This window comes from Anopheles cruzii, chromosome 3, assembly GCF_943734635.1.
Source record: "Anopheles cruzii chromosome 3, idAnoCruzAS_RS32_06, whole genome shotgun sequence".
NCBI lineage: Eukaryota > Metazoa > Arthropoda > Insecta > Diptera > Culicidae > Anopheles > Anopheles cruzii.
In genome coordinates this window covers 63578149-63595643 of record NC_069145.1, presented here as the reverse complement: position 1 = coordinate 63595643, position 17495 = coordinate 63578149, and the positions used below count along the sequence as shown (strand labels likewise).

The 17495-nt window shown below is 49.8% G+C and overlaps 2 protein-coding genes across 2 annotated transcripts; one reads left to right on the top strand and one right to left on the bottom strand.

Moving 5' to 3' along the window:
* Nucleotides 1-3103: 3103 nt before the first annotated feature.
* Nucleotides 3104-8179, bottom strand: LOC128274228 (ralBP1-associated Eps domain-containing protein 1). Its single transcript, XM_053012348.1, has 6 exons — nucleotides 8033-8179; nucleotides 5779-6662; nucleotides 4944-5712; nucleotides 4717-4873; nucleotides 4039-4652; nucleotides 3104-3937 (listed from the first exon to the last, which is right to left on the bottom strand). Exons 1-6 carry the CDS (start codon nucleotides 8177-8179, stop codon nucleotides 3347-3349), a joined length of 3162 nt encoding a protein of 1053 aa, XP_052868308.1. The 3' UTR covers nucleotides 3104-3346.
* A 1647-nt stretch (nucleotides 8180-9826) lies between these two features.
* On the top strand, nucleotides 9827-16176 carry LOC128274226 (nonsense-mediated mRNA decay factor SMG5). The gene is made up of 5 exons (XM_053012345.1): nucleotides 9827-9864; nucleotides 10861-13666; nucleotides 13730-13862; nucleotides 13934-14092; nucleotides 14175-16176. Exons 1-5 carry the CDS (start codon nucleotides 9827-9829, stop codon nucleotides 14396-14398), a joined length of 3360 nt encoding a protein of 1119 aa, XP_052868305.1. The 3' UTR covers nucleotides 14399-16176.
* Nucleotides 16177-17495: the final 1319 nt, after the last annotated feature.

The following is a 17495-nucleotide window of genomic DNA, read 5'->3' as shown; positions in this document are numbered from 1 at the left end:
TTTAGAATGACACATGTTTCAGTTTTTTCACAGTTTCGCGTTCGTTACGTTTTTTTGAAACAATTACAATAATTGCTGTTGCTGTTTTTCAATATACCATGGCAAACGTAATTTAGCGCCGTGATCGTCGAGGAAAACGGCGATCCTCGGCGAAACAATACTCATGCACATGTGCGTACGTGTAATCTATATATATAAAAATCAAGTTGTGTCTGTATGTCCCTTATAGACTCCGAAACTACTGGACCGATTGACTCGAAATTTGGTATACAGGGGTTTTTGGGGCCGGGGAGTGCAATAGTCAAGGTTAGAAACCCCTCACCCCCCTCTTTCTTAGCCCTCCCATACAACTAACTGTTAAAAACATCAATTACTCCACAAGTTATGGATCGAATTTCATCAAAACTTGCACAATGGTTGCTGGTCACCTGAGAAACCATGTGACGAAATTTGGTCCTTGCAGGACGAGGGGAAGGGGGGGTCCCCATACAACCCCAATCCTTAAAATACGTCCTAGGGCAATATGGGTATCGTTTCTTAGGTTTTGGTGGTCTCTAAATCGATTGGTTTCCCTTAACAGCCATTTCCTTCCTTCTTCCACCTATCACCACCCTTCTTGAAGTAGTGTGATGTTGGGGGGAACTGCGTAGTTTGCGTTTAATTTTGAAAGAAGGTGAGAAAGAGAGGAAGAGAGTGATAGAGAGGGAAAGAGAGATAGAGAGAGAGAGGGGGAGAGAGGACGGGAGCGAAAGAAAGAGCGAATGAAAGAGAGAGGGGGGATAGAGAGAAGGGGGGAGAGAGAGAAAGAGAGAAAGAAAGAGAGAGAGAGAAAGAGAGAGAGAGAAAGAGAGAGATAGCAACGGACTGCTACAGCCTTCTAGATTTGCAATTAGGATCATATAGTAGAAAAAGTACATTTCACACCTCCCGGGAGAGGGGCTCCCATACAAACATAACATAAAATTCAGCATAATTCGGGTTGTTTTCTAACAAATCGAACCAAATTCTGCAGGTGGGAGTTTTTGGGAAGGGGACATGTTCTGGTGATTTTTTGAAACCCTTCGCCACTTTACAAAGGGGTGGCTCCCATACAAAATTAGGGTAAATTGCAGCAAAAATCGAAAAGTGTTCAAACAATTTGAGTCGAATTTAGCTGGTGCGAGTTTTGCCATGTATCCAACGTTAAGCGGAAAGGAAAGCCAATCGGATACATCACCGGGAAGCCCTTTCATTCGGAACAGAGTAACGGGAGGAGGAAAGAGAAACTGAACAAATACGTCACCGGGAAGCCCGATCGTCTGAAAAGTAGAAGTAACGGGAAATGCAAAGGGAAGCTGATCGGATACGTCACCAGGAAGTCCGTTGAAACGTCGGATAATCGAGAAATGAGGATGAAATGAGGCGTGGCAACGCGCGCCGGGATCAGCTAGTTGAAACATAAAGATTCACACGCTTTAGATTTGTACGAGAACACTTGACCGTTGACAGACCGTTGGGGCAGAAGATTAAATTAGTGCATCCGAATTCCAATATTTGATCGACAATGCTCCGCCCAGGTATAGTAACGCGTTAGGAAAATAGTTCTTTGCTTGGCATTATCTTTGCTAAATAAGTTTCTCTTTCACTGTAGCAAATATTGTTCATTTTTCTTACTAAAATAATTATTGGTTTACTATTCATTCTTTAGCACCGGGCTATGCCGCAACGCTGCGTTCGCTTTCTATACGTTACAGTTTCCGCTGCCATTCGGTCGAAATATACGCTGGGAAAGGACGTGCTGCCTATGCTCCGTTATGGTAAACGCCGGTCGATGCTATTTGAAATTTCAAGTGGTTCGTTAGCCCTGTATTCTAACAATCGTTAACAACGACTTGTGAAGATATTTTGTCGTAATTATTATCTCTGTACCATTTCCATTGGTCTGCGATGATTACACAGGACAACGCAGTTGCTTCTACGTAGCTGTTGTGCAGTAGTGTTTCATATGAAATCGATTCGATGAGTGGAGCGTACGTTTGCTTTGCTCCTGTAGCTGTTTGGTTTTGTTAGTTTATTTAGTTTATGTCATCTATAAAGCATTAAAATAGATTATTAAGGGTATCAGGCGAGATTCTAACATTTCTTTAGCACTCCGCTGAAGATGGGTAGCGTGTGTGTAGCGGATGCAATAATCATCGAAATATATTCTCTTTACATGGGTTACGTGGTGGCGCCTTGGGGGCTTCTTGTACACAGCAATAATCATCAGTGCCCGTAAACTCAGATGATTCAGTTGACGATCTATTTCCGCTACGTGTGCCTTTCACTTCGTTAATGGTACGTAAAGAAAATTCTGTTGTAACGTTTCATTTATAGTTATCATTATTTTACCATATCTAGAGTTTTATTGTGCTTCATCGGGCCATGCGATATTTAACAACTTTGCAGTTAAATACATTTTAAAATATTGTAAACAGTTATTTCCACGTTAGAGCCCAAGCATTTCCTCGTTCGAACGCCATCGAAACATGCGCCTTTCTCTGCAACCAGCCAGCCGGCACTAACTGTCCGCTGTATCCTTTCGCGGCTGCCTTTTAACCGTTCGTTCGAGACGCGCCGTATTGTTAGCACCCATTAAATTACACACCCACCGGGGTTTTCAAAACACACACTATACAAAGCGTTGCTTCAATGTTTTCCTCTTCACTATAGTTCTCTCGTTTTCCATCAAAGCTTGTGTACTCCGATTTAACCTCAATCCAACTTCCGCGTGTGCCTTTGCTTAATTTCATTGCGCTACCCCATACTGTAAACTTAATATGTAGAGAGTCGTACAGCGAGGAGTGATTAATTCGAGAGCCGTTCATGGAAGCAGATTCGATATTTTAGAACCAATCGCTCTGACCCACACGAACACAAAAACAATATTTGCCGGTGCCGGAAACTGAACACAAAATAGTAACGGCTTGCTCGTGTAACAATCAAAAGATGGTGAAGCTATTGTGGCCACCACGAGCAAAAACAACAAATAATTATGAATACAAAATAGTAACAACCGAAAAAAGGGGGGGTCATTGGGCACCAAAATCTATTTGAAAATATGTTTACAATATCTTTACACCAAAAACACACTTCACCTATCTAACGGAACGGGGATAGTGACAAGCGTTGTTCATATACTATATCTTCGGACACTGAGTTAGTCTTGGTTTTTCGAGACTGTAAAGGGAATACTTACTGCTATCGTCTACCGGAGACGGCTTTTGCCACTTTGAGTATACAAAACGAGGACCGTAAATGTCGTAAACGAGTGATCGACGGGTTCACCGAGGTTCGGCTTGCGGTGCGTCTAATTTGCGAACGTCGTTCATAGATTTGCGTGATGGTGTGAAAGGTGATGTGTTGCCGTCACCGAAGCCGGTAGCGACGAGGGACCGGTTGTGGCAGCCGCCACCAGTGCATTGCCACCGCCCAGTATCTGTTCCTGCAGCTCAATTTTGATGCGAATGTCCTCGCGTTTCTGCTGAATGTGCAGCAGCTCCTCGCTCAGATCGTTGCATACCCGCAACAGCAGCAGGTTCTGTTCCTTCAGCTGCTTCAGTGCGTCCGCCATAACTGGCGGAGGGTCGTTACTTTTGAAGCGCACCTGGCGCAAACTATCACTGAGTGCCGAAATTCGCTTGTCATAGTCACCACTGTTGACCACTGCCGAAGATTCCACGCTGCGCGACGTGACTAGCGGCGGTTGCTGGGGAGGCGATTGAGAGCCCCTGACCGTGCGAGCACCGTCCGCGGTCAGCGGTTTTCGGTACACCTCGAACGCGCTCTGCCGTGGGGCAGTATGCATTACAAGCGACTTTGGGAGCGTGCCCGATCCGCGATGGGGTGTGGAATGGTGCGTCATATTGCCGGCGGCATCCAAGTGGATGGTTGTTATGTTGTTCGCTTCAACCATCGCCTGCAAATCGGGAACACAATCGAAACGAACATTATGCAATTAGCAGCAAATGGGCAAGGGTTTTGGTTTAAGAGGCCGGGCGGTGTTCGTCAACCTACCGCAGTTGCTCCCCGATGGCCGGTCGGAAAGTGTGTGAAATCAGCAAACGCGTGGTTGGTGGTGCCGGCCGGTGGCTGATCGGCCGTTGGTGGAGTTACCACCCGCGGTGGAATCTCCGGTGGTGGCGGCATCTTCAGCGGTGCCACACTGGCGCCCGTGGCCAGCTTCAGTTTGTTCAAATCGAGACTGCTGCTGCGCGTGTGCCGATGAGCGGATGGACGTGGCGGCGGCAACGGAGGCGGAGGCTGCTGTTGGTCGACGGACGATTTCTTTGCTAGCGGTGCCGGCGCACTGGCAACTGCAAAACCGGCCCCATCTAATGATATGGTCATCGAGGTGTCGTTGGCCAGCAGCGCGTTGCTTCCGGATTCGCGCTGCGGCGGAGGAGGAATCGCTCCGACGCCCTTCGAGGGAGGCTTCTTCGATTGCGGTCTTTGGATGGCACGCAGATCACTGCTGTTGGTCAGAGAGTCCCGTTGCTGTTGCGGCGTCGAATGGTGTTGCTGTTGCGATTGAACGTTCTGCTTGGGACTCGACTCCTCAGTCGACTGGACAGCCAACAGACCGTGGTTGGCATCAGAATAGACTAGACTACTATTGTCGACCGCTTCGGCACCTGAAACGAGGTGGAGGAGGTAGAGCAAGATCGCAACCAGACCGACCCACTCGCCCACACTCACCCACGGGCGTTACGCGCAAGGGAACGGGATGCAAGATTTGCGGATCGGATACGATCGCCTGCGTCGTACGTTGCAGATCAAAGTTGACCGGCTTCGGCCCGGGACTAGAAACGTTCGATGTGGGAGATTCCATAAACTTGGTCCACTCCTCCCATTTCTGTCCCAATTGGTAGAGGAAGGTGACAACATGTACTTTCCAGTGTTCATTACCTCGATTAGATCCTTACCTTTAGGTTCTTCTCGTTCGGTGGTGTTACGGGATGTTCCGATGGTTTTCCTTTCGTAGCGGCCGGCAGTGGCTGCGGTGGCGGAGGCTGCTGCGCCAGTACCGGTGGCGACATGTTTGGTGGCGTTTTTCGACCGCCCGTCGTCGAGCTACCTCCTGTGTTAACCGGACCGCTGCCGCTACTACCACTGCCACTGCTCCCACTGCTACTGCCGCTTCCCTTGGTGGCGAGGGCAACCGATCCGGACCCGGTAGCGCTTGAGGACACCGAGACCGGGGGGCTGTCCTGTGGCACCGCTGGTACCACTCCCGCCGAACCACTGCCTCCGATCTTGGCGAACGCCAATGAGTCCGGAACCGGAACCATCCGCCGGGAGCTCTTGACCGTGACCACCCGCTTCCGTTTGCTGCCGCTCTCCAGATTGTCATCACTTTCCAGATGCAGCAGATCGGCTTCGGCCGGCTCGGTTCGTTCCGGGACGGCGGCAGTGCCGTTACTGCCACCGCTCACGCCGGTTGCAGATACCTCTGCCGTACCCGTGCCCTTTGATCCACCGGTGCTCGGTTGTAGGAGCGAGTGCTGCAGGAGTGTGGGCAACAGACAGGGCGGTAACGTGGCGGGAACCGGTATGTTGTTTCTCCGGAGCACCACCAGATGCATGGCGGCCGTAAACTCGGCCAAATTGAGGGCACCGTCGCGGGTCACATCACACATCTGCCAGATGTGTCGCAGTTCGTCGATGGGGATGCGTGATTTTTCGAAAAACACCCTAACAAGCAATTACAAATTTCGGTTACTAGTTCCTTCCGTGTTTCGTAGCCGGTCAACCACTTACCTAGCCACCGGTCCACTGACCAGCCCATGAACGTCCGGTTGTATTGTGCGGAACTGCTTCAGATAGTAGTCTTTCTGAGTTTGCGAAATCTGGTAGAAGTATTCGAGATCGATTTCCTGTTCCTCGTCGTCGCTACTGTGCCGGTCGGACGATTCCTCTTCCGTACCCAGCAGCTGCCGTTGCTCTTCGCACACCAGACCCTGCCACAGGTTTTGATTAGCCCACGGACGCTCCGCCACGCTGTTGGTCGGTGTGGGGCTGTCGCTCGCTGTGCTCCACGCTTCCGGTGAACCACCGGCACCACCAGCACCACCACCACCGCCTCCGACTACCGGGTGAGTTCCACCGACCATGACCACGCCGCCTCCCTTCAGCATGCCAACCGTGTGCCGTTCGCGTTCGCCGCGGATCATGCTCCCACTTCCGCTGCCATCGTCATTGTGCTCCACCTCCGAGTCGGTGCTCGGTTGGTCGGAATTCGTTAGCTCTCCTCCGGTCGAAGCACTACTGTCCTGCTGCTGGCCCGACCCGCTGCCACCGCTCGACGGAACCAGAGGCAGATGCTTCACGGCAGTGATGTTGCTCCCTCCGGGGCGGTGATGTTTTCCTTCGACAAAGCCATTTCGTTCCGTTGTGCCCGCGCTGGTGGCTCCACCCGCGGTGGCGTTGCTGACCACGGGGTCAGAAGTAGAGCTGGCCGACGGTGGCCCCGCCACCGGATCAATCCAGCTAAACTGTGGCAGTGGCAGGTTAAGCGAGGTGGTCAATATTTCCTCCCGCAGCGGCACGGAAGCCTGATAGGCGGCAATGAGCTTCAGACAACCGTAAAACTGTTGCCGCGAAAGGTAGAGCGCCGTCTGTGGGATGCCTACCAGGGACGTAATCTACATAACGGGCAGAACAAAAAAAACGGAACGTTAGACCACGGACCGACACCGGGCGGGGGAAGAGATGGTGATGGCGGAAGCGAAGCAGTATCCGAACGACGGTGATGACGTGAGCTGTTTACATTCTGATAACACACCGTGTACCGTTCTCCCGCACCACCGAAACGGCCGGACTCGTGGCGGGTCCGCTTTGCGTGTTAACAAGCGCACCGGAGCGCTAGGGGGCCCTAGGTTTTTGGATGCCCCGTGGAACGATGGGGCTAGCAGCGGTTTATTATATTGCAGTCAAATTGTATCTGGCGCAGAGAGTCCAACAGGCAGCAGCCTCAATGGTAGTGGCCGCCGTTTAAAGCGTGGCGTTTTTTAAAGATTTTTATCGAACCACGATTACGCTGCCCTGTTGCGCATCGTTGCAGCGGGCGAATAGTGGTCCGGCACAGAATGCAAATAAATGTCTATAAATACGCGCAACAAGTTTCGCGACTCACGGATTCCCAGCGCGTCCGGTTTGGTCCGTCACTCGTCAGGATTGTAAATTATGTTTTTCTCTGCAATGCTGTAACCCGGGCGAACCTTGAAGATGCTACCAGAGCAGCTGAATAGTGTACATCCATTATCGTTCGGCGATAGAGAGTGTCACGGCCGTTCACGCTCAGCGCAGCGCACGCAAACAACGTGCCTCAAAAATGTCCTTATGATGTCAGGCGCGTGAGATGTGGGCGCACCCAGGTAAAGGAACACGGGGCGGGGCGGAGAGTGTTTGTTCGCTCGTAGGTTATCAATTTCCTTCGTGCTAATCCGTCCTGGCCCCGTCCCCGCCGGAGAACGTCGGCACCGACACCGACAGCATCGAGCGTGAAGAACCTGATATTTCACAGTCCACACCCTTCCGCTGCGCCCATCCCCCAGGGGAAATGATCCCACGCTCGTGTAATTGGTTCACTTCCGTCGCTTCGTGTTGACCGTGACCGGGGACGAAAAAAACAACAATAACTGGCAAGCCAACGAGGCGAGCTCGAGCAGAGAGCAGCGTATCATCGATTCGGGCCGTAATGCTCGTAGAGAGAGAAAAAGTGAAAGCAACGAGGGATGGAAGTTTGCCAAAAAGCAGCTGACATTCTGGTAATCGTCGCTTCGGGCCACATCCCGAGCTTCCTGTTCCGCCGTGCGCCCTCTGCCCGCCGCGCCGCGTGTTTTGCTTCCCATCCTCCTGCCCCCCACAAGGCCTTCCGGTAGCGTCGCGCCGGGTGCATTAAACCCCCGTGCCTGGGCCGCTGGGGTCTATCGCTGACCGGTGCTAATTTTAGATAAGCAGCTTTGTGGCTGAGAGCCCACATCTGCAACCAGCGCCGTGCGTTCTGATTTACCTTATTTATGGTCTCGTTGGAAAGATTGGCCGACCGGAACAGGGAGGTGGCCTTCAGTGCCGGAACCTTGCCGCCACTATCCGTTTCGCTGCAGATTTTGAACAAATCATTGTAGTAGCGAAGCTCCGCTTCGCTCAGCTCGTCCATGGTTCGCTGTCGGTGCACCGGAATCCGCTAGAGGATGGACACTTTCCTCTCGATCTATGAGTTGGCTTGTGAGCTCTCCGATCCGGTATTCCCCGTTTTTCGCACAATCTCTCGCTGGGTTTCGTTGTTACACGGTGCTGCCGAACACACGATTTTTACACGGCCACTCGGCCAGTGACGTTGCACGAGGAGCAACAATTTAGCAAACAATCCGGAGCAAATGCGGAGGTCAAGCGCAGCACTCGCACCACCACCGTTTGTGCAGCTGTCCAGATGTTCCGGCTTGCGGCACCCGGAGCAGGATAATGGGGAATTCAATTCACAGCGTCAAAAGTACATGTTCACATTGTTGGGGTGTTGCTAATTGAACCACTTCCTGCGGGTTTCACGGGGTTCATGACTTTTCCTTAGGCCACCACCCCCCCTTCAGATTGACCACTTCGTTACACTGCGCAGTCCGGTGCGATGGGGGTAGGTAGAATAACATTAGTCCTGGAATCGGTCCCGTTAGTAATGAGCAACCCACGGACCCAGTTTGCGTTTCGCGTAGCCAATCGTTATCGTGCAACCTCGCGCGGACCCGTACTCTGCGTGCTGCGCTGTTTTGCGTCCGAGCTTGCCCATATGACGGGAAATTTGGCCCTGCTCCTTGACAGCTCAGCGACGATTCGCCCAATTCGCCCTGCTGACAGCCACAACCGGCAGGATTCGAATTCCGGTGTTCGGCAATAGGTCGTCTGGCAATAAATCTGATTATTTCTACGATTAAATGTAACATTTCGCATCTCATTGGTGTGCCGTAAAAACCGATAACCTTCCGGTGTGTAATTCAATCGCAGTAAGGCTCCCGCCATTTACGTGGCTTGTAGCAACCTTGTGGAGAGCTGCGGCGAAACGGTTGACGTTTGGAGCGGAGCGAGTGTAGAAAAGTCCCACGCGTGCGTAATGAGCACCACCAGTACCATTTGTACTTGCTTGTGAAATCATTATCGTGCTGAGAAACCATCGAAACCTGTGTTACCGGAGGTAAAATCTTGAATTTGCTGCTGCACCGTGGCCCGTTTGTGATGAAGAATAGGGGCGATCATGGTTTGAAGATGTGCTCATTCGTTACCGACGCTGCCGCCAGCAGTCTGAAGCAAAAGAACCAGTCGCCATTCGCTGACGTAAAGGCGCTGAGCGCTAGCACTTCTTGACGGAAGTAGTGTGGAAGCGAACAAACGAAAGGGTCCCACACCCGTCATATCCGTTGCAAAATTCCAGCACGCCCTGCGAACACGGTTCACATCATCCTGGAATCGTCCTGAAGCCGTCCGGTTGCTGGATAAAGGGGGTTCCTTTTGTCGTGTGCGTAAGTTACGCCGTGTTCTGGGTGCGAAAGGCCCCCAGAGCATCGGTGGGTAGCGACGTGTGTGGAGGGAAACACACGCAGTACGCATTGAACGACACAGCATCGTTCAACGGCGACGTCAGAGCGAGACCAAACGGACACATTGACAGCAGCGCGCGGAGAAAACGACGTAATCAGCGGGCGAGGAAGTGGCTCTTTGTGATTGCTGACGGAAATTCGTTTATTTTCACAACCATAAACTGTATCAAAAATCTGCGGTTGGCCGGCCGGGACACACGAAAGCCGAGCGCAAAACCATGGAATATTCCAGCAACGACGTGAAGCAGCTGTTCAGGTATGTCAGTTATTTAGCTTGCTATTGGTGTGTCGCGCGATTTTCGTTATAAACCTACGGCGAGGTCACGGATGCATGCACAGAATTGTGGAACGGGCCGCCAATCCGCAGGAAGACATTTTGCCAATGGAAGGAACATTCTTGAACGTTCCGAGTGCTAGGAAAATGATTTCACCACAATCTCGCACGGTGACGGGTACGATTGCTGTGACGATTGCTGCGATGCGCTGGTATGGGTGTGAAAAACGTACGTTCATCGCCTGCTGCTGCTGCTGTGTGGTGGGAACAGTAACATTTTCGCATCAACATGCCGTCAAAAAGACCTTCAGAATCAGGCGATCAAGGGTTGAAAAGCCAACAACACATTTGATTCAGAGTGATATTTAGTTCCGTTGCGATTGGAACCCAATTCAGGCGGGTAATGCTTTGCGAACGGTGCGTGAATAACCAACACAAATGCGCAGTTTGTCACGTATGCCCCCCGCGAGACACCGCAGTGGTTCCTTCTAGGCGTGTGTTCGCTTTTTGTAAACAACTGCGTTAGGATGGGTGGGCCGTTCTAATTATCGCTCTTTTTCACGGTGAACCCGCTGAACGGACGTAATCCTCGATGCTCATATCAGCACAATGTTTGTTTTTCGCTCTTACAGTGTAAGAGGCCAAACTATGCGTAATGTGATGCTTAAAATGTGTCATTGGCTATGTTTGCTATGTTGGAAATTGAAACACCCAACGGCGTTCGGTGCGCGGAAAACAACTGAACAAATGTTTTGGCTGTTGAGTGAGGAGCTGTGAGACAGTATTGGGTAAACAAATATTTTTTGGATCCAGACCAACGGTTAGCAGAACGTTTTTCGAAGCAAATGTTTATCTTGAGCTTTTAAAACGCCCAACTTTTAGGATGTAGTTGATTGATCACCTTTACGTTTAATTATGGTTTTTGTGCATTTGTGATTGTCACCTGTTAATTTGAGTTTACATATTTGCTTTTCAAAGGTCCGTCTACACCCTGGTGAAGGGACAAGATGAACTCAAGGCGGGACTGACGGCGAGCGAAACTCTGGCACCAAAATTTCTGCTCAGCCACCGACTGCTGGTTTCGCAGTGCATACAGCTGATGTTCGAGGACTTCGAAAGTGTGGGAAGAAAGTCGCGCGAAATACTGTGGCGTAAGGGCTACTACGACGTGATTTCCGCTCTGAAGCGCCAGAAAGGGCGCACCGATGGCCGGGTGCTGCTGGAAGCAGCCGATCAGTTGATTCGCGAAGGAATCAACTACTTCAAGGCGGTAGTGCTGCGTTTTGGGGATCTCTTTCACCTCGAGACTTTGAAACATTTGGTCGATTATGCGCTTCTGGAGGATTACGACGACGAGGCACTGCGTCAGGAGTCAACGTGCTACTCGTTGCTGCAGCTGCGTCCCGCCAGCCAGGGATCGAACCCCAAGGAACTCTACACGAAGCAGGAAGTCTCGTACGCATTGGAGACGATCCACAGCCTGCTCATTGCTCTTGGCGATTTGCACCGCTACCGGATGGAGTTTGGCATTGGCAACCGCATCGAAATACGGGACCGCACGCGCAGTTACTACATGGAGGCGTTCAAGCTGAACCCCAAGATTGGCATGGCCCAGAACCAGCTGGGGATGCTGGTCGCCGGGCAGAATCATAACCTTGACGCGGTGTACCACTACCTGTACTCGTTGTGCTGTGCGAACCCGTTCGAGTGCAGCGAAACCAATGTCAGTAACATCTTCCAGAAGAATATTCTGCTGCTGGAAAACGGAGGTTTGGAGTCGTCGGATTTTGCAGATGAGGACGATCACGCGGTGAAGCAGTTCATTTCGGCGTTCCTGTTGGTTGTGGATGTGTTCTTCTACAACAAGGATGTGACGGACTTTATGTCTCTTTGCCACTCGGTGTTGATTGACTTCAAAAAAGTGCTCGGCATCCGCCAACTACTGGAAGAGTACGTCATGACGGAGGACATGATCTTCAAGGTGGTCTCGATTCTGTTCTTCTGCATGTACCGTATCAAGCTGACCAATTCGGACAAGATCCACAGTCTGAACGCGTTCTTGGTCGCACTTTGCTCGGAGCTGCTCGAGTACTGCACGATGGGCGTGGAGAAGTGCATCGTAGAGAATGTCCGCGACGACAATCGCTTCCGCGAGATGTACTTGGAACGGTACCGTCTGTACGATGAACAGGTCCATCGCGCAAGGACCATGGCCAAACACGGAGTGTATTCGAAGGATCAAAAATCTTCATCCGGCGTCGAGGAGGGCACGGGCAGTCAGGATAGTCGTGGTACGTCGAATGCAGACAACCCGAATTGCAAAGACAAACCGAAGGACAAAACTGCTAAGAAGACGGCCGGTGGTCAGAGAAAACAGTCGCGTCGTCGTAGAAGAGCGTACTCGAACGGAAGCGATTCGGATGGAAACGGCGACGAAGAGGACATGGACGAGTATTCTAACGGAAACTACGATTCAGACTTCGACTTTTCCGAGTCAGATTCCAGCGTCGACGGTGGGGAAGAGGAAGAGGAGGAGGAGGAAGATGATATGATTTCGCTGTCCAGTTTCGGTTCGTACGATGACTACACCGGTGGCGAGGAGGATGAACGGGAAGATGGCACGGGACGGGCAGCGAAGAAAAAGCACTCAAATCTGGCGCGCGAAGTCGCCCAGCAGCCGCGCGGACCGACCGCGGATGAGGAGTTCAAGTACAAGAAGCGCTACAACAAGACGAACCCCAACATTGTGCTTGAGTTCGCGCATTCCGATCGAACGATTCGCTCGCTGAAGATGCTGTTCGATTGGTTGCTGTGCAACATGGATGTGCTGCACAATTGTTACCAATCGAATCCGGAGTTCGTGCACAACATCATGAAGTTGCTGAATCACTTCAACATAGACATCTTCACCAATCGGTTCTTCTTCTGCCGGGAGTTCATCACGATGGACGGTTTGCGGGAGGATCTGCACTCGATTTTCCTAGCCCGCCGCACGATTCCGTTGCGCGAGGATGTCGCCATGAAGCGCTTCCCTCTGTTCGAACCGACCCAGGACGGACTGCAGTGGGAGCTGCCGTACAAGCTGGGCATCAGTGCGGAGGACGAATGTTTGCTGCGCATGATGAAGTTGGTCGATTTTGGGTTTACCGTTTGTAAGTCGAAGAAGTTCGACTATTGCTTCGTGCCAAAAACGCGTGAGTTCAGCTTGCGTGCGTTTCGCAGCCAATCGGCTGGTGCCATCTCGAAGAGTCAGCAGAGAAGAAGAAAGAAAAAGCTGCTCGCCGTCGGACACAAGAGTGAGTGGAATGGCGGCGCAAAACAGCAGCAACAACAGGGCGGCAAACAGCGTGCCGCACAGCACCAGCGACAGATGGGCGAAAAACGTCGTGATCGCGATGGCGGAGGCGACCGTCAGCCGCGCCTTGTGCATGACGATGACGACCCGGGGGACATTTTTCACTTCCCGCAAGAGTATAAACGCAACCGCAATCGCAAACAGGAGCAGCACGATGATCCGTCGTCGTTGCCGGAAGGCAACGGAGAGCAACTATCACTGTTTACGAAGAAGGGCTATCTTCGTAACCGTGAGAATGGCATACTTCGACGTGGTGCTGCCGGTGGCCGTGTAGGTGAGCTAGGTGGCGGCTCCGATTGTGCTCCGATAGGCAAGGAAAAACGCCCCACGCCTGTACTGCAACCGAAACCGGTGGAGAAGAAGAAGGACCTTCGGTACAAAATGGGCAGACTTTATCTGCGTCATTGTGTGGGAACTCGTGAATCGGAGGTAAGAAATGTTATGCCAAGCGAAATTAGAGAACTCCGTGACCACTCCGCGGTTCCATTGTAGTTGCAGGTCAACAAGCGAACCGTTAGGTTCTCGCCGTATTTGGTGCTGGATGCAAAGTGCTTGTCGGAGTACACCTCGATCGTGAAGAACTTGGTGAAAACGGGAACGTTTATAGTGCTCATACCCAGCATTGGTAAGCGAAAGCAAACTTTGGTTAAGCCCTTTGGTACATGTTTCCACCTTCTTATCGTTTTGCTTCTCTAGTGTTGAGCGAACTGGATGAGACGAAAAAAGACAACGACGGTGCTCGTAATGCCATCAAATGGTTGGAAACTGAATTTGGTGCGGGCAATCGGTTCTTACGTACACAAACTGCCAACGAATCACAACCGATGCCACTGGTTAAGATTCCGAAAAAGTTGGGTAAGTTTTTTTTCCTGCTCCAGAAACAGGAACACGCAATGTTTAATTAATTGATGACCGTGCTCTTGCCACTTCCAAACAGATCGTGAAGGGGTCATTTTTCAACACATCGTTCAATTTTGCAATCACTTCGTGTCGAACCACCCAGATAAGGATAAAAACAGCAGCATCATAACGTACCTTTCGGGAGATAACCTGAGCAACAAGAAGTTCGGCAACGGTTCCAGCTACGTCGGCATACTGGAAGCCATACCGGTGAAATTCGAGCAGATTGTCACGTTTTACTCCAGCTACAAAAGGAAATGAACATAAGCGTTGGTAATCAATGTGGTTTTTGAGCCTGTGCAACTTCAACAACAGTAAAACATACGAGCAAAAGCCGAAGGGACAAAGAACTATCGCCAACCCTGCAAGAAAGAGTCAACATTTTGGGAGGCACGCAGAGCACGGACACGGGCAGCCCGGCTCTCTTCCACCCAGTGGGGCAATCGTGGAACTTATCGAATACTGCGGCCCGCAGGGTCCATTTGTGGGGGGTAGAGTGTGCTGCCTGCTCTCAGACAGTCCTCATCAGAAATTTCAAGTGTGCGTTTTTGTGCGATATTTGCCCAGAAAGGCGTAAAAGATGTCGATCAAAGCACTCGTGGGTTTCGGTGAAAGGAAGAGACACATTTCGAAGAGGTACGGAAAGAGAAGATACAAGCGAGAAAGGGAGAACAATAGAATGAGTAAGAGAGAGGGAGACAAGTATAGGATAAAAAAGGGAATTTCGGAAGAGAACTCTTAAGCAAAAACATACAAAAATGCCCCCGAAAAGTTGCCGCAGAAACGAAATCGTGTTTGTGCCGAACACCTGTCCCGGTGATCGCGCAGCTTGAATTGAACGTGCTCAAATCGATGAAACTATCGCCGGATGAAAACAAGACCCCACTGGAGCCATCCGCTGCCTTCCATCTTTCCATCAAATCGGGGCTACAGTACCGAGGAACGGGTGCTTACCACTTGTTCCCGCAGTACAGCAGCATTAAGTGTATGGCGCACGTTACACATTAGGTTTTAGTTCATTCTGCAGCGTTTTTTCATTATCAAAAACAATACTAAAATCTACTTTTAACAGAGACATCTAAAAGAAGGTGTAAACCTTCCGTTGAAGAAATTGTGCTACTTCTGAAACATACTTGTTTGCAACACTAACATGCGCCATTCACACTGATTTGATTAAAGCAGAGTAAATGTGGTCTGAAAGGAAGCAATGGAGGCGGATGGGATGGTTCCCGGTGCTTCCGGTGTGAATGGTTTCGATCGTTGTTCTGCTGTACGAAGCAAACAGAAAAGTGTCAGAAAACGGATAACAGCTTAGAGAAGATCTTCAATGAGCTATACTACTAATTAAGTCATTTTATTTTTCTTATTCTTCTTTGTCTGTTTCCACAAACACACATCCCCCGCCAGTTTCATTTTATTACCCCTCATTCATTCATCATTCGGTTCATTTGGTTCCATTCGTGCGCTATATTATCTTCATTGTGTAGTCCTTATCACTGGATTAGCACTTTACAGTCTTATTTCTTTTTCTCTTGTGTAGCGTAACTTGCTGCAGCAACGGCTGCGTTTTTCAAGATTTTTCGTAATTAATATGAAACAGTAAGGGAAGTGCGGCAGTGATCGGTGTCGCGTGAGCGTCGCACCGTTATAACTATTTTAAGATCGTCGAGCTGGGAGTAGAGAAACACACCATCATTGGCATTGAATAACAAAACCGACAATTCGTTTTTAAATTTACATCTTGAAATATTCCTCAATCACAGTAAAAACACGATCAGTGTAAAACACGACAGCAAACATTCTGGTCAAAATATTCTCACAGCTCAGTGTGAATCGCTTTTCACCTCTCTCCGTTTGGTTACGGTGAAGCCAAAACGTTGTAGTGCGGCGCTTTTCGGTCACCTATGCGTGTGAGCCTTACATCTTTTCTTTCTTCAATAGCCGTTAGAACGTATGATTTACTCTCTGCTACTGTCTTCGGTATTTCTTTGTAGAACTTGCGTTAATCATTTAAAAATAAAAATGCAAACTTGGTGGAACACAAAGTCGATGTTGTGTTTTTTTAAATCATAAATGAGTTCGAAAAACTTGGATTGCTTTCGGTGTATAAGATGTCGGAGCTGGTAAGTTGAGTATTTGTCTTTACTTTACGAATTCTACGCATATGCGTGCACGATAAAAAGTGCACGCATGTAACATGATTCAGATAAATTACCACCGATAACACTTCCCATTGTTCAGTAAGCACACGTGCGTAAATTCTCATTCCAGCGATCAGTGCATGTCTACGATGAACCTCAGAATCATGCAGTGTTAGGAATAACGCGTCAGAAATTTCTTTCGAATTGATTGTATTTCTCAACATTGTGGTAGTACGTGAATAATGGTGGCCCGGACTATGCCGATCGTGTGGATGATGTTAAATGATACAGTTTCACCAGTACTTGATTGTGTTCCTGCCTTGTGTTTTCACACGTTACACACAGTATGCGACGATTTATCATGTAAAACCGAACTGTGTTTGCCATACAAGCTGTCTGAAACGGCCCAAGGCAAATGACCGCACAGATGTGTGCTTCTAGCGTTACGTAAAAGCTTATCCCTTGGCAGTGATTATCGTAAGGAGTACTTGTTCGCATTGAAACGTACGATCGATCTTCATGCAAGCAAAGGGCGGAAAACTGCGCCGGAGCTTGGTATCTTTTTCCGGTGTCACGACGAACGTACAGAGGCCACAAGGCCTGCAAGCCTTGAGGACTTGAATTGTGCGCCGCTGAACCCACTGACCTAGAGACAAACCGCGCTTGTAATAATTTCAAAGCGCCGACATGCGCTTCCTGCATTTGTGTTGCGCATCATTTAACATTCGGCGGACTAAGATCGTGCCTCAATTCAGTTAGACTTTGCTTAGACGTTACTTTCAAACAAACGCGTTCATGTAACTGCACTTAAGACGAGATTCAAATTGTAAACTGTCTCGTGTTTCATGACACAATCGAAATAGTTAGGCATTGCATAATTCTCCTACGTTGTTTGCGGAGTCACATTATTACCATCCTCTCTCTGTGGCCTATAATTTAGCATTCAAAGCAAATTCCAGAATACTCAGTGCGTCATCCCTAACGATATGCTAATGAGCATAACAAAACCTAGATTTTCGGGGTAAAATTAATCAGGCCAGCGTCAGCAGTCCTCTACTACAGAAGAGGGATGAAACTGAATAATTCTTAATGAGTCCATGTGAGCCAGCACTGGTGTTGCGATTCCAAACCGGTCTGGCCGGACCTTGAAACTTATTGGTAAGATGATGATGTGATGATTATGCAGGATTAAACAAAAAAAATCGAGGTTGAGATAA

Coding starts and splice junctions, on each gene's coding strand:
- LOC128274228 (XM_053012348.1), bottom strand. CDS start 8,179: ATGGACGAGCTGAGCGAAGCGGAGCTTCGCTACTACAATGATTTGTTC. Junction 6,663..8,032: donor CCAACGAGACCATAAATAAG/GTAAATCAGAAC, acceptor CCCGTTATGTAG/ATTACGTCCCTGGTAGGCAT. Junction 4,874..4,943: donor CGAACGAGAAGAACCTAAAG/GTAAGGATCTAA, acceptor CAATTGGGACAG/AAATGGGAGGAGTGGACCAA.
- LOC128274226 (XM_053012345.1), top strand. CDS start 9,827: ATGGAATATTCCAGCAACGACGTGAAGCAGCTGTTCAG. Junction 13,667..13,729: donor TGGGAACTCGTGAATCGGAG/GTAAGAAATGTT, acceptor GTTCCATTGTAG/TTGCAGGTCAACAAGCGAAC. Junction 13,863..13,933: donor AGTGCTCATACCCAGCATTG/GTAAGCGAAAGC, acceptor TTGCTTCTCTAG/TGTTGAGCGAACTGGATGAG.